This window comes from Aquarana catesbeiana, linkage group LG12 (assembly GCF_042186555.1).
Source record: "Aquarana catesbeiana isolate 2022-GZ linkage group LG12, ASM4218655v1, whole genome shotgun sequence".
NCBI classification, from domain to species: domain Eukaryota; kingdom Metazoa; phylum Chordata; class Amphibia; order Anura; family Ranidae; genus Aquarana; species Aquarana catesbeiana.
This window is the reverse complement of record NC_133335.1, coordinates 28994470-29010020: the sequence shown is the minus strand read 5'-3', so window position 1 is coordinate 29010020 and position 15551 is coordinate 28994470. Positions and strand designations below refer to the sequence as shown.

The following is a 15551-nucleotide window of genomic DNA, read 5'->3' as shown; positions in this document are numbered from 1 at the left end:
CTTCAGGCACTCACTGCAGCAGCTGGCTCAGGTTCCCAGCGATGCTCTGAGAGGCGGTGCAGTAGCTGCCTGTAAGGCATCTGGGTGGACCATGCCATTATTGTCAGGATCCCCTCAAGAGTCTGACCTGGTTGAGTGATGTCAGCAGACAGCAGGCTTTAGCCTACTGTTGACCGATTCTGGGTGACAAGAGAGCACAAGTTTTGGACAAGGTGGAGAGGGTACGGCCCCTTTCACGCGGGTGGATAGAATTCAGCTTTCAGCTGCGGATAGATGAAGTTATCCACCGCACCTGAACTCACACAATGCTTTCCTATGGCCCCATTCACACACTGCGTTTAGCGACGGTTTCGTAACATGGGGTTTTGTGCGGTTAGAAAAAAGAAATTTGACTGCTTCCAGAACTGATTTATCGCAGCTATCTGTACATCACCGCAGTATACTAGGGGTTTGCGCCTTCCCTTCTTCCTTTTTTCAGTTCCACACTGGATACCTCATCCACCGGGCATAGGACAGAGTATATATGTGTCACTGGTTTGGACCACTGGAAGTGTTTGGCTGTTTTTTCTTGGAGAGTGTAAGAACACCTTGTTTTTATTGCTGTGTCCCTGTTAGGGAGATTTACACCCCCCCCTTTTTTTTTTTTTTTTTTTTTTTACTGGTTTGTTTACAGTTATCACCAAAACCCACATTTTTGGTGATCCCCAGAACAGGAATAGGACACTGGGAATGGGGATACTAGTTCTGGTGACAACCAAGGATTCCCTCACTTCCTGTTGTGGCTATGAAGGGAAATCTCCCCAATAGGACACAGACGGCAAATAAAACCGGACAAGGGTTATAACCCTCCCTTATTCCTGGTAAATACGATAAGATTATCAGACAAATGATCAATCCGTTTTTGTTTGTTTTTTGCATGCTAATCTCATATTGAAAATGAAGAGTTTACTAAAGTTACAAAAATTCTCCTACGACAAAAAAAAATAAATAAAAATGTGCGTTTTTGATGCTTTCCAGTGCTTAGATTGTAAGCTCTAAGGAGCAGCGTCCTCTGAAAAAACCTACTGGAGTGCATTTGGTGTGAACTGGCCCTAAACGAAAATCGTCCAATCTGGTATGTTATGAGAAAAATGTTTGTGCTTGTTCCATCGGATAATATCAGATGAACGGTGTACTAATGATCAGATTTTTCAAACGATTTTTTGATTGTGTGTATGGGCCTTTACTAGAACTAAAATAAAAATTAAAAAAAAGTCACGCACTTATTTTAACAGCCCCATCCTAAGCAAAGGAGGTGAGATCTCCCAGCAGGAAAGCAGCTGTCTATGGGCACACCGGTTCTATACTAAGCACTTCCTGTAAGGAGATCTGAGCAGATCAGTGCCGATCCAGCTGCAGTTACATGTAGTGACTTCATTCAGGTGAATTCCTAATTCTGTCCAATAGGCTGAAGGTAAACAGGAAGGATTTGTGAAAGCGATCTCTCTAAAGAAACCTTTCTAAAACAAATCTGACTCCTGTCAGGTCTATCTGCAAACACAGAGGAGTTACAACATCTCTGAAATCAATGAACCCCCTTCACGGCTTTCTTTTATCCTTACATACACAATTTTTATCTTGGTTGTAGCAGATAAAAGCATTCCACCATTACACAATCTGGTGCTACATCTCTTATGCATTAAAAACCAGATAAAAAAAGTTTACATCAAAATATAAAATAATATAAAGGAACAAGCTACAGTGGGGTGGTGGTATAATATGAAGGAAGGAACCATCTACGGGGGGGGACATAATATGAAGGGGGTGTGGGGGAATTAAAGTGTATACAGATATATAGGGTCTCACCTGACTCAATGCCAGGCTGAGAGATGGAGTTCACGGTCTATGTACAGTAAAGATCATGAGAACATATTGTATGTACAATGTATACAGATTTGGGGTCTCCACCCTGACCCGGCCCTGTGTCAGACCCAGGATGGTACTAGGGGATAATATGTGAGGGAAGGTGTGCTAGAACAGTATATGAGATAGATATCTATCTATACACCCTAATAGTACCTGGTCCCCCAATACATATGAGGGGAGGGGGTATTATAACTGACATGTAAAATTAGATAACATATATATCACACACACACACATACAGTTGTGCTCTTAGGTTTACATACCCTGGCAGAATTGTGATTTCTTGGCCATTTTTCAGAGAATATGAATCCACAACACAAAAACTTTTTTCACTCATGGTTAGTGTTTGGCTGAAGCTATTATCAATCAACTGTGTTTACTCTTTTTAAATCATAATAACAGAAACTACCCAAAATGACCCTGATCAAAAGTTTCCATACCCTGGTGATTTTGGCCTGATAACATGCACACAAGTTGACACATAGGGGTTTGAATGGCTATTAAAGGTAACCATTCTCACCTGTGATCTGTTTGCCTGTAATATGTGTGAGTATAAAAGATCAATGCGTTTCTGAACTTTTGACAGACCCTTACATCTTTCATCCAGTGCTGCACTGATGTTTCTGGATTCTGAGTCATGGGGAAAGCAAAAGAATTGTCAAAGGATCTGCGGGAAAAGGTAGTTGAACTGTATAAAATAGGAAAGGGATATAAAAAGATATCCAAGGAATTGAGAATACCAGCAGTGTTCAAACTCCAATCAAGAAGTGGAAAATGAGGGGTTCTTTGAAACCAAACCACGGTCAGGTAGACCAACTAAAATTTCAGCCACAACTGCCGGGAAAATTGTTCGGGATGCAAAGAAAAACCCACAAATAACTTAAGGTGAAATACAGGACTCTCTTAAAACATGTGGTGTGGCTGTTTCAAGATGTACAATAAGGAGGCACTTGAAGAAAGACTGGCTGCATGGTCGAGTCGCCAGAAGAAAGCGATTACTACGCAAATGCCACAAAGCATTCCGCTTACAATACGCCAAACAGCACAGAGACAAGCCTCAAACCTTCTGGCACAAAGTCATTTGGAGTGATGAGACCAAAATTTAGCTTTTTGGCCACAACCATAAATGCTAATTTGGAGAGGGGTCAACAAGGCCTATAATGAAAGGTACACCATTCCTACTGTGAAACACGGAGGTGGATCGCTAATGTTTTGGGGATGTGTGAGCTACAGAGGCACAGGAAATTTGGTCGAAATTGATGGCAAAAAGAATGGAGTATGTTATCAAAAAATACTGGAGGAACATTTGCATTCATCAGCCAGGAAGCTGCACATGGGACGTACTTGGACATTCCAACATGACAATGATCCAAAACACAAGGCCAAGTCGACCTGTCATTGGCTACAGCAGAATAAAGTGAAGGTCCTGGAGTGGTCATCTGTCCTCAATATCATTGAGCCACTCTGGGGAGATCTCAAATGTGCAGTTCATGCAAGACAGCCCAAGAATTTACAGGAACTGGAGGCTTTTTGCCAAGAGGAATGGGCAGCTTTACCATCTGAGAAGATAAAGAGCCTCATCCACAAATACCACAAAATACTTCAAGCTGTCATTGATGTTAAAGGGGGCGATACACGGCATTGAGAAGTGGGGTATGTAAACTTTTGATCAGGGTCATTTGGGTATTTTCTTTATTAATTATGATTTAAAAAGAGTAAACATGGTTGATTGATAATAAATGGCATCAGCCAAACACTAACAATGAGTGAAAGAAAAGTTTTTGTGTTATGGATTCATTTTCTCTTAAAAATGGCTAAGAAATCATAAATTCTGCCAGGGTATGTAAACTTATGAGCACAACTAATATACAGTATATACTCGAGTATAAGCCGAGTTTTTCAGCACATTTTTTTGTGCTGAAAATGCCCCCCTCGGCTTATACTCGAGTCCTCCCGGCACTGTCCCCATCTGCAGCCTTATCTCCCGGCGCTGTGATACATTCACTCTAGTTGGCGGTCATGCAGTGTGACAAAGCCCCGCCTCCTCCTATAATATACAGTATATGTAGAGGGAGTGGGGTAGATAACATACACCATACATAGGGGGAGGGGTTATATACAGATTATGGCGGTGTATGTATATATATATATATATATATATATATATATATATATATATATATATATATATATACACACACACACACACACACACACACACACACACACACACACAAGGGGATGGGGTATATACAGCATATATACGGGGAGGGATATATAGTTTATATAGGGTCGAGGGGGTTATATACTGCATATATAGGGGGAGGATTTATTAACAGGGGGAGGGGGTATAAAAATCATATACGAGGGGGGCTATGTACAGCGGGTAAAATTAAGTATTGAACACGTCACCATTTTTCTAGGTAAATATATTTCTAAAGGTGCTATGGACATGAAATTCTTACCACATGTCGGTAACAACCCATACATACAAAGACACCAAAACAAATAAGTTCAGAAATTAAGTTATGTGTAATAAAATGGAATGACACAGGGAAAAAGTATTGAACACATGAAGAAAGGGAGGTGCAAAAAAGGCATGGAAAGCCAAGACAACAGCTGAAATCTATAATTAATTAGAAAGCAATCCTGCCCCTTGTCAGTGCAAATTAATATCAGCTGGTTCAGTCTCAACTGATGGCCTATAAAAAGATGCCTCATTACCAAGGTGTCACACAAGAAACCTCTCATGATGGGTAAAAGCAAAGAGCTCTCTCAAGACCTGCACAATCTTATTGTTACTTATGTCATTGGTTACAGAAGGATTTGTAAACTTCTGAATGTTCCAGTGAGCACCGTTGGGGCCATATTCCAGAAGTGGAAAGAACATAATTTCACCATAAACCGGCCACGAAAAGGTGCTGCTCGCAAGATTTCTGACAGAGGAATGAAAAGAATTATCAGAAGAGTTGTCTAAAAGCCAAGGTCGACTTGTGAAGAGCTTCAGAAAGACCTGGAATTAGCAGGTACAATAAGTATTACACTCAGCCGCCATGGCCTGTATGCAAGCTCACCACGCAAGACTCCATTGCTGAAGAAAAAGCATGTTGAAGCTTGTTTAAAGTTTGCTGCACAACATTTAGACAAGACTGTAAAATACTGGGAGAATACCGTCTGCTCAGACGAGACCAAAATGGAACTCTTTGGATGCCATAATACACACCATGTTTGGAGGTCAAATGGCACTGCACATCACCCCAAAAAACACCCCCCTACCAACAGTGAAGTTTGGAGGTGGGAACATCATGGTGTGGGGCGGTTTTTCAGCATACGGTACTGGCAAACTATATGTCATTGAAGGAATGATGAATGGAAAAATGTACCAAAACATTCTTGATAAAAAACCTGCTGCCATCTACCAGGATGACGAAGATGAAACGAGGGTGGAGATTTCAGAAAGACAATAATCCCAAACACAAAGCCAAGGAAACTCAACTGTTTTCAAAGAAATAAAATAAAGCTGCTAGAAGTGCTAGAATTGCCCAGCCAATTACCTGACTTGAATCCAATAATAAATCTATATAAAGAACTAAAGATCAGTCATAGAAGAGGCCCACAGAACCTTCAAGATTTGAAGACTGTTTGTGTGGAAGAATTAGAGCTGCACAATTTATCGTTAAAAAATCGTGATCTCTATTTACCTCCCCTGAGATCTCTCCTGCAGGCTGCCGATTCTTTCATATAACAAGTGGAGAGACTTTATCTGCTCACTCAGCGGTCAAAAGAAAGTATCTGGGCAGTCTGCCAAGTCTTTTAACTTGAAACATTGTAACTAAGCTTCCTTCTTAGGTCAAAGGGATAGAACTTTTGTGTAACTAAATAATTGGGGCAGTCTGCCAAGTTTTCAACAAGTATAAATGTAGGAAGTTTAACCACTTAAAGTCTAAATCTTTTTCTGACACTTCTTTCTTAAAGTGGTGTTCCACCCAAAAAAAAAAAAAAAAAAATACATGAAAATTCCTAAAAAAAAAAAAACAAAAAAAAAAAAACATTTGGATTTTTTTTTTAACTTGCCTCTAAATGCCTGTTGCTAGGGGGTTCCTCGTAGTCTGCCTCTTTCAGTGCCTGGGCTGGTGACATCACTTCCCCCTCGGCACAGGAAGGACTTGGCTCTGCTCCCTCCCTCTTGTCAATCACCTGGGACCCATTACAGGTCCCAGGTGACTGAGCGGCCAATGACGGCGCCGCAGTTGCAATGCCGGCGCCGCCGAACACAGGGGGAGACTAGCGGGGCTTCGATCCCCCGCATCGCTGGACCCAGGGACAGGTAAGTGTCCAATTGTAAGTCAGCAGCTGCAGTATTTGTAGCTGCTGACTTTTAATTTTTTTTTTTTTTAATGGGCCCTCCTCTTTAAGTTAAGTTAAAATCAATATTTTTTGCTAGAAAATTACTTGGAACCCCCAAACATATATATTTTAGCAGAGACCCTAGGGAATAAAATGGCAATTGCTGCAATATTTTATGTCACACTGTATTTGCCCAGCAGTCTTTTAGATGCAATTTTTTGGGAAAAAATACACTTCAAGGAATAAAAAAAAAAAAAAAAAAAAATGTTACGCTGCGAGAATCGTGATATCTTCTAAGCAAAAAAAATTGTGATTCTCGTTTTAGCCAGAATCGTGCAGCTCTAGGAAGAATGGGCCAAAATCACACCTGAGCAAAGCATGCAAATAGTTTCTCCATACAGGAGGTATCTTGAAGCTGTCATTACCAACAAAGGATTTTGTTTGAAGTATTAAATAGCGTGTTAATTACCCTTTCCCGGGGGCATTCCATTTTATTACACATAACTTAATTCTGAACATATTTGTTTTGGTGTCTTTGTATGTTTGCATTGCATGGGTTGTTACCGACATGTGGTGAAAATTTCATGTCAATAGCACTTTTAGAAATAGATTTACCTAGAAAAATGATGACATGTTCAATACTTATTTTACCCGCTGTATATAGGGGGAAGGGGTACATAGGGGGAGTGGAGATAGATTATATACAATGCCTTCAAAAAGTATTCACACCACTTGAATTTTTCCACATTTTGTTACAACCAAAAACAAATATATTTTATTGGGATTTTATGTGATAGACCAACACAAAGTGGCACATACCGTATTTATCGGCGTATAACACGCACTTTTTTTTCCCCTTAAAATCAGGGGGAAATTGTGGGTGCGTGTTATACGCCGATCCCCCGCTGACTGTGAGCAGAGCGAGCACCAGACGCCCATATACATAGATGGTTCGGCTAGCTCCGCTCACAGTCACGCCCAGTCCCGCCCTATGATGGACACAGGGACTGGGCGTGACTGTGAGCGGAGCTAGCCGAACCTAGCCGAGTACACGAGGCTATCTATGTATATGGGTGGCGCTCCGCTCACAGTCACGCCCATCATGGGCGGGACTACGAGAGGAGCCGAGAGCCGCCAAGATACACAGGACCGGCTGTGTATCTCGGCAGCCCCATTTTCAAACTACAATGACACCAAGGCTGCAAATGACACCAAGGCTGCAAATGACACCAAGGCTGCAAATGACACCAAGGCTGCAAATGACACTGGACAAGCATGCAAATGGACACTGATAAGGCTGCATTGATGGGCATTTAAATGTAGATTTTTTCCTTAAAACATTTTTTTTCTTAAAATTCCCTCCTAAACCTGGGGTGCGTGTTATACGCCGATAAATATGGCAATTGTGAAGTGGAAGGAGAATGATAAATGATTTCCAATTTTTTTTAAGGTAAATGTGAAAAGCGTGGCGTCCATTTGTATTCAGCCCCCTTTACTCTGATATCCCCAACTAAAATCTAGTACAGGGATATGCAATTAGCGGACCTCCAGCTGCTACAGAACTACAAGTCCCATGAGGCATAACAAGACTCTTAACGCCACAAGCATGACACCCAGAGGCAGAGGCATGATGGGACTTGTAATTTTGCAACAGCTGGAGGTCCGCTAATTGCATAGCCCTGATCTAGTGAAACCAATTGCCCTCAGAAGTGTCTTAATTAAGAGTCCACCTGTGTGTAATTTAATCTCAGTATTAATACAGCTGTTCTGTGAAGCCTTCAGAGGTTTGTTGGAGAATCTTAGTGAATAACCACTTGACCACTGGGCACTTAAACCCCCTTAATAACCAGACCAATTTTCAGCTTTTGGTGCTCTCACATTTTGAATGACAATTACTCAGTCATGCAACACTGTATCTATATGAATTTTTTGTCCTTTTTTTCACACAAATAGAGCTTTCTTTTGGTGGTATTTAATCACCGCTGGGTTCTTTATTTTTTGCGCTATAAAAGAAAAAAGACCGAAAAATCTGTAAAAAAATAAATTTTTCTTCGTTTCTGTTATAAAATTTTGAAAATTAGTAATTTTTCTTCATATATTTTGGCCAAAATTTATACCGCTACATATCTTTGGTAAAAAATAACCCAAATTAGTGGATATTATTTGGTCTTTGTGAAAGTTATAGCGTCCACAAGCTATGGTGCCAAAAGCTGAAAATTGATCACACCTGAAGTACTGACGGTCTATCTCATTTCTTGAGACCCTAACATGCCAGAAAAGTACAAATACCCCCCAAATGACCCCTTTTTGGAAAGAAGACATTCCAAGGTATTTAGAAAGATGCATGGTGAGTTTTTTGAAGTTGTCATTTTTTCCCACAATTCTTTGCAAAATCAAGTTTTTTTTTTTTCACAAAATTGTCATATTAGCAGGTTATTTCTCACACACAGCATATGCATACCACAAATTACACCCCAAAACAGATTCTGCTATTACTCCCGAGTACGGCGATACCACATGTGTGAGACTCTTACACAGCGTGGCCACATACAGAGGCCCAACATGCAGGGGAGCACCTTCAGGCGTTCTGGAGCACCCAGGCCAATTCTGACATTTCTCTCCTACATGTAAAAATAATAATTTGCTAGAAAATTACATAGAACCCCAAAACATTATATATGTTTTTTTAGCATAGACCCTAGAGAATACAATAGCGGTCATTGCAACTTTTTATCTCGCACGATATTTGCGCAGCAATTTTTCGAACGCGTTTTTTTGGAGAAAAAACTGTTTTTTGCTTTAAAAAAAAACAAAAAACAGTAAGGTTAGCCCAATGTTTTTGCATAATGTGAAAGATGAAGTTACGCCGAGTAAATAGATACCTAACATGTCACCTTTCAAAATTGCACACGCTTGTGGAATGGCGCCAAACTTCGCCACTTAAAAATCCCCATAGGCGACGCTTTAAAATGTTTTACTGGTTACAAATTTTGAGTTACAGAGGAGGTCTAGGGCCAAAATTATTGCTCTCGCTCTACCGATCGCAGCGATACCTCACATGTGTGGTTTGAACACCGTTTTCATATGTGGGCGGGACTTACGTATGCGTTCGCTTCTGCATGCGAGCACACAGACAGGGGCGCTTTAAATTTTTTTTTTTTTATTGTTCATTTTACTTTATTTTAGTTTGACACTTTTTTCCAAAAAAAAAATGTTTTTGATCACTTTTATTCCTATTACAAGGAATGTAAACATCCCTTGTAATAGGAATATGGCATGACAGGTCCTCTTTACAGTGAGATATGGGGTCAATAAGACCCCACATCTCACCTCTAGGCTGTGCCTGAAATAAAAAAAAAAAAAAAAAAAAAAAAGATCCTGGCTTCGATCGTAGCGGTGAGTCGGTTGAAGCACCAGAGGGCGGCGGGAGGGGGGGGACGTCCCCTCTCGCCTCCCGTAAGAACGATCAAGCAGTGTAACAGCCGCTATGATCATTCTTATGGTGTAGGGAATCGCCGGCTGAAAAAAGCTGATATCTGAATGATGCCTGTAGCTGCACCCATCATTCAGATATCCCCGCATAAAGTCAAGGACGTCATATGACGGAAGGCGGGAAGTGGTTAAAACGCTTTTTTTTTTTTTAACACAAAGTTGTCCATTTATACAATATTTCTAACACATAACATGTACATACCAAAAATGACTCCCCAAAATAGATTCTCCTACTCCTGAGTAAGGCGATACCACATGTGTGAGACTTCCACAGCCTGTCCACATACAGAGGCTGGGTATGGCTGAGCATGGCTGGGTATGGCTGGGTATTGCAGAGTATCGCCGAGTATGACTGGGTATGGCAGAGTATGGCTGGGTATTGCAGAGTATCGCAGAGTATGACTGGGTATCACCGGGTATTGCAGAGTATGGCTGGGTATGGCAGAGTATTGCGGGTTATGGCAGAGTATTGCGGATTTTTGCGGGGTATTGCAGAGCATGGCTGGGTATGGCAGAGTATGGCTGGGTATCACAGAGTATTGCAGAGTATGGCTGGGTATTGCGGGGTATGGCAGAGTAATGCGGGATATTTCAGGGTATTGCAGAGTATTGCGGGGTATTTCAGGGTATGGCAGAGTATTGCGGGGTATGGCAGGGTATGGCAGAGTATTGCGGGGTATGGCAGGGTATGGCAGAGTATTGCGGGGTATGGCAGGGTATGGCAGAGTATTGCGGGGTATTCCAGGGTATGGCAGAGTATTGCGGGGTATTCCAGGGTATGGCAGAGTATTGCGGGGTATGGCAGGGTATGGCAGAGTATTGCGGGGTATGGCAGGGTATGGCAGAGTATTGCGGGGTATGGCAGGGTATGGCAGAGTATTGCGGGGTATTCCAGGGTATGGCAGAGTATTGCGGGGTATTCCAGGGTACGGCAGAGTATTGCGGGGTATTCCAGGGTACGGCAGAGTATTGCGGGGTATTCCAGGGTACGGCAGAGTATTGCGGGGTATTCCAGGGTACGGCAGAGTATTGCGGGGTATTCCAGGGTACGGCAGAGTATTGCGGGGTATTCCAGGGTACGGCAGAGTATTGAGGGGTATTCCAGGGTATGGCAGAGTATTGCAGGGGTATTCCAGGGTATGGCAGAGTATTGCGGGGTATTCCAGGGTATGGCAGAGTATTGCAGGGGTATTCCAGGGTATGGCAGAGTATTGCAGGGGTATTCCAGGGTATGGCAGAGTATTGCGGGGTATTCCAGGGTATGGCAGAGTATTGCAGGGGTATTCCAGGGTATGGCAGAGTATTGCAGGGGTATTCCAGAGTATGGCAGAGTATTGCAGGGGTATTGCGGGGTATGGCAGAGTATTGCAGGGGTATTGCGGGGTATGGCAGAGTATTGCAGGGGTATTGCGGGGTATGGCAGAGTATTGTGGGGCATTGCAGAGTATTGCACAGCATTGCAGGGCATGCAGAGTAGTGGGGATGGCTGAGCATGGATGGATGGATGGATGGCTGGATGTCACTGTGCAGCGTTGTGGGCACTACAGATGCAGCCCACAACGCTGCAGCCATCCATCCATCCCCCTCTCTGCTCACAGTGTACCGATCAGTACACAGGAGGGGAGGAGAGGAACCGGCGTCATCAGATGACGACGGTTTGTTTACATGTGATCACGCCGTCATTTGACGGCGCAATCACATGGTAAACGGCCGCGATCAGCGGCCATTTACCGGGATCCGTGATGCGCCGGGTCCTCCGGACCCGGCGGTCACGGATGCTCTCGAGTGCGCGCCCTAGGGGGCGCGCGAGAGCAGAATTCTGGGAGGACGTCTCTGGACGTCCTCCCAGAGTTAAGCAACTGCCCTGTAGCCGTCATTTGGCTATGGGCTGGTTGTTAAGTAGATACAGCATCATGAAAGCCAAGGAACACACCAGACAGGTCAGGGAGTTGTGGTGAAGTGAAAAGCAGGGTTAGGTTATTAAAAAAATATCCCAAGCTTTGAACATCTCACAGAGCACTGTTCAATCTAGTCATCCGAAAATGTAAAGAGTATGGCACAACTGCAAACCTACCAAGACATGGCCGTCCACCTAAACTGACAGGCCGAGCAAAGAGAATCAGAGAAGCAGCCAAGAGGCCCATGGTAACTCTGGAGGAGCTGCAGAGATCCACAGCTCAGGTGGGAGAATCTGTCCACAGGACAACTATTAGTCGTGCTCTCCACAAATCTGACCTTTATGGAAGAGTGGCAAGAAGAAAGACATTGTAGAAAGAAAGCCATAAGGAGTTCTGTTTGCGAGAGGCCATGTGGGGGACACAGCAAACATGTGGAAGAAGGTCCTCTGGTCAGATGAGACCAAAATTTAACTTTTTGGACTAAAAGCAAAAGGCTATTTGTGGTGGAAAACTAACACTGCACATCACCCTGAACACACCATCCCCACTGTGAAACATGGTGGTGGCAGCATCATATTGTGGGGATGCTTTTCTTCAGCAGGGACAGGGAAGCTGGTCAGAGTTGATGGGAAAATGGATGGAGCCAAATACAGGGCAATCTTAGAAGAAAACCTGTTGGAGTCTGCAAAAAACTTGAGACTGGGGCGGAGGTTCACCTTCCAGCAGGACAACGACCCTAAACATACAGCCAGAGCTACAATGGAATGGTTTAGATCAAAGCATATTCATGTGTTAGAATGGCCCAGTCACAGTCCAGACCTAAATCACATTGAGAATCTGTGGCAAGATTTGAAAATTGCTGTTCACAGACGCTCTCCATCTAATCTGACAGAGCTTGAGATATTTTGTAAAGAAGAATGGGCAAAAAATGTCCCTCTCTAGATGTACAAAGCTGGTAGAGACATCCCCAAAAAGACTTGCAGCTGTAATTGCAGTTGAAAAGAGGTTCTACAAAGTATTGACTCCGGGGGGCGCCATACAAATGTACACCACACTTTTCACATTTATTTGTAAAAAAAAAAATTGAAAACCATTTATCATTTTCCTTCCACTTCACAATTATGAGCCACTTTGTATTGGTCTATCACATAAAATCCAATAAAATACATTTACATTTTTGGTTGTAACAAAATGTGGAAAATTTCAAGGGGTGTGAATACTTTTTCAACGCACTGTATGGGGGGAGGGGGAGATATATATATATGAGGCTGGGGGTAATATAACATACAGTGGGAGAGGGGAGTATATATAAAAGTATATGGGGGAGGGGAGTGTATACAGGATGGGGAGGGGGTAATATATATATATATATATATATATATATATATATATATATATTATATATATATATTAGTGTATATAATATACAGTCTATGAGGGGGGTATATATAAAGTATATGGGGGGTGGTATATATATAAAGTATATGGGGGAGGGGTGGTATATATAAAGTATATGGGGGAGGGGTTGTGTATATAAAGTATATGGGGGAGGGGTGGTATATATAATGTATGTGGGGGGGAGGGGTGGTATATATAATGTATGTGGGGGGAGGGGTGGTATATATAATGTATATGGGGAGAGGGGTGTATATATAAAGTATATGGGAGAGGGGGGTATATATATATATATATATATATATATATATATATATATATATATATATATATATATAGGGGTGTATACAGAATAGGGAGGGGGTATATAATTTACAGTATTTGAGGAGAGGGGGTATGTATATATATATATATATATATATATATATATATATATATATATATATATAGTATATGGGAGGAGGGGTGGTATATATAAAGTATATGGGTGGTATATATAAAGTATATGGGGGAGGGGTTGTATATATAAAGTATATGGGGGAGGAGGGGTATATAATGTATATGGGAGAGGGGGTGTTATGTATAATGTATATGGGAGAGGGGTGGTATGTATATGGGGGGGAGGGTGGTATGTATATGGGGGGGGAGGGGTGGTATGTATATGGGGGGGGGAGGGGTGGTATGTATATGGGGGGGGGAGGGGTGGTATGTATATGGGGGGGGGGGGAGGGGTGGTATGTATATGGGGGGGAGGGGTGGTATGTATATGGGGGGGAGGGGTGGTATGTATATTGGGGGGGGGTGGTATGTATATGGGGGGGAGGGGGTGGTATGTATATGGGGGGGAGGGGTGGTATGTATATGGGGGGGTGGTATGTATATGGGGGGGGAGGGGTGGTATGTATATGGGGGGAGGGGTGGTATGTATATGGGGGGGGTGGTATGTATATGGGGGGGGTGGTATGTATATGGGGGGGGGTATGTATATGGGGGGGGGGTGGTATGTATATGGGGGGGGGGGTGTGGTATGTATATGGGGGGGGGTGGTATGTATATGGGGGGGGAGGGGTGGTATGTATATGGGGGGGGGGTGGTATGTATATGGGGGGGGGGAGGGGTGGTATGTATATGGGGGGGTGGTATGTATATGGGGGGGGGGTGGTATGTATATGGGGGGGGAGGGGTGGTATGTATATGGGGGGGAGGGGTGGTATGTATATGGGGGGGGTGGTATGTATATGGGGGGGGGTGGTATGTATATGGGGGGGGAGGGGTGGTATGTATATGGGGGGGTGGTATGTATATGGGGGGTGGTATGTATATGGGGGGGGAGGGGTGGTATGTATATGGGGGGGGGGAGGGGTGGTATGTATATGGGGGGGGGAGGGGTGGTATGTATATGGGGGGGGGAGGGGTGGTATGTATATGGGGGGGAGGGGTATGTATATGGGGGGGGTGGTATGTATATGGGGGGGGGGAGGGGTGGTATGTATATGGAGGGGAGGGGTGGTATGTATATGGGGGGGGAGGGGTGGTATGTATATGGGGGGGAGGGGTGGTATATATAATGTATATGGGGGGGGGTATGTATATGGGGGGGGGAGGGGGTGGTATGTATATGGGGGGGGAGGGGTGGTATGTATATGGGGGGGGAGGGGGGTGGTATGTATATGGGGGGGGGAGGGGTGGTATGTATATGGGGGGGGGAGGGGTGGTATGTATATGGGGGGGGGGGGTGGTATGTATATGGGGGGAGGGGTGGTATGTATATGGGGGGGAGGGGTGGTATGTATATGGGGGGGGAGGGGTGGTATGTATATGGGGGGAGGGGTGGTATGTATATGGGGGGGAGGGGTGGTATGTATATGGGGGGGGGAGGGGTGGTATGTATATGGGGGGGGAGGGGTGGTATGTATATGGGGGGGGAGGGGTGGTATGTATATGGGGGGAGGGGTGGTATGTATATGGGGGGGGAGGGGTGGTATGTATATGGGGGGGGGAGGGGGTGGTATGTATATGGGGGGGGAGGGGGTGGTATGTATATGGGGGGAGGGGTGGTATGTATATGGGGGGAGGGGTGGTATGTATATGGGGGGAGGGGTGGTATGTATATGGGGGGAGGGGTGGTATGTATATGGGGGGGTTGTCTCACCTGCTCCTCTCCCCCCCGGTCGCTCCGCTGGTGGTCAGGCTGAGGGTGGGGAGTATCCTGGCGGTGGAGGGGACGGGGGTCTCCGGTAGGACGGTGCGGGGCCCGTTGGTGGGCGGTATCCGGGGGGACGGCTCGGGTTCTCCCATATCTGAGGCGGACACATCGGCCTCCCGTCCAGGGAGATGTTATTGAGGAAGAAGAGCGCCGCCTGCCTCCTCCGGGAGTCACTGCCCTTCTTCCTCCGCTGGCTCAGTTCCCCGGGACCCGAGACACCGGGAGAGCCGCAGGTCGCCGCGGCCATTCTCGACTGAGGCCCCGGACCGGGGAACGGCCCGCCCGCCGCAGCGCTCCGCCCACCTGCG

General features: G+C 44.5%; 1 protein-coding gene across 1 annotated transcript in view; it reads right to left on the bottom strand.

Moving 5' to 3' along the window:
- CABLES2 (Cdk5 and Abl enzyme substrate 2) overlaps positions 1–15551 on the bottom strand; it is a 51900-nt gene extending 36349 nt beyond the window's left edge. Inside the window, 2 exon segments of the mRNA XM_073607507.1 lie at positions 15190–15322; positions 15325–15551. Coding sequence (XP_073463608.1) covers positions 15190–15322; positions 15325–15490 — 299 coding nt within the window. The 5' untranslated portion in view covers positions 15491–15551.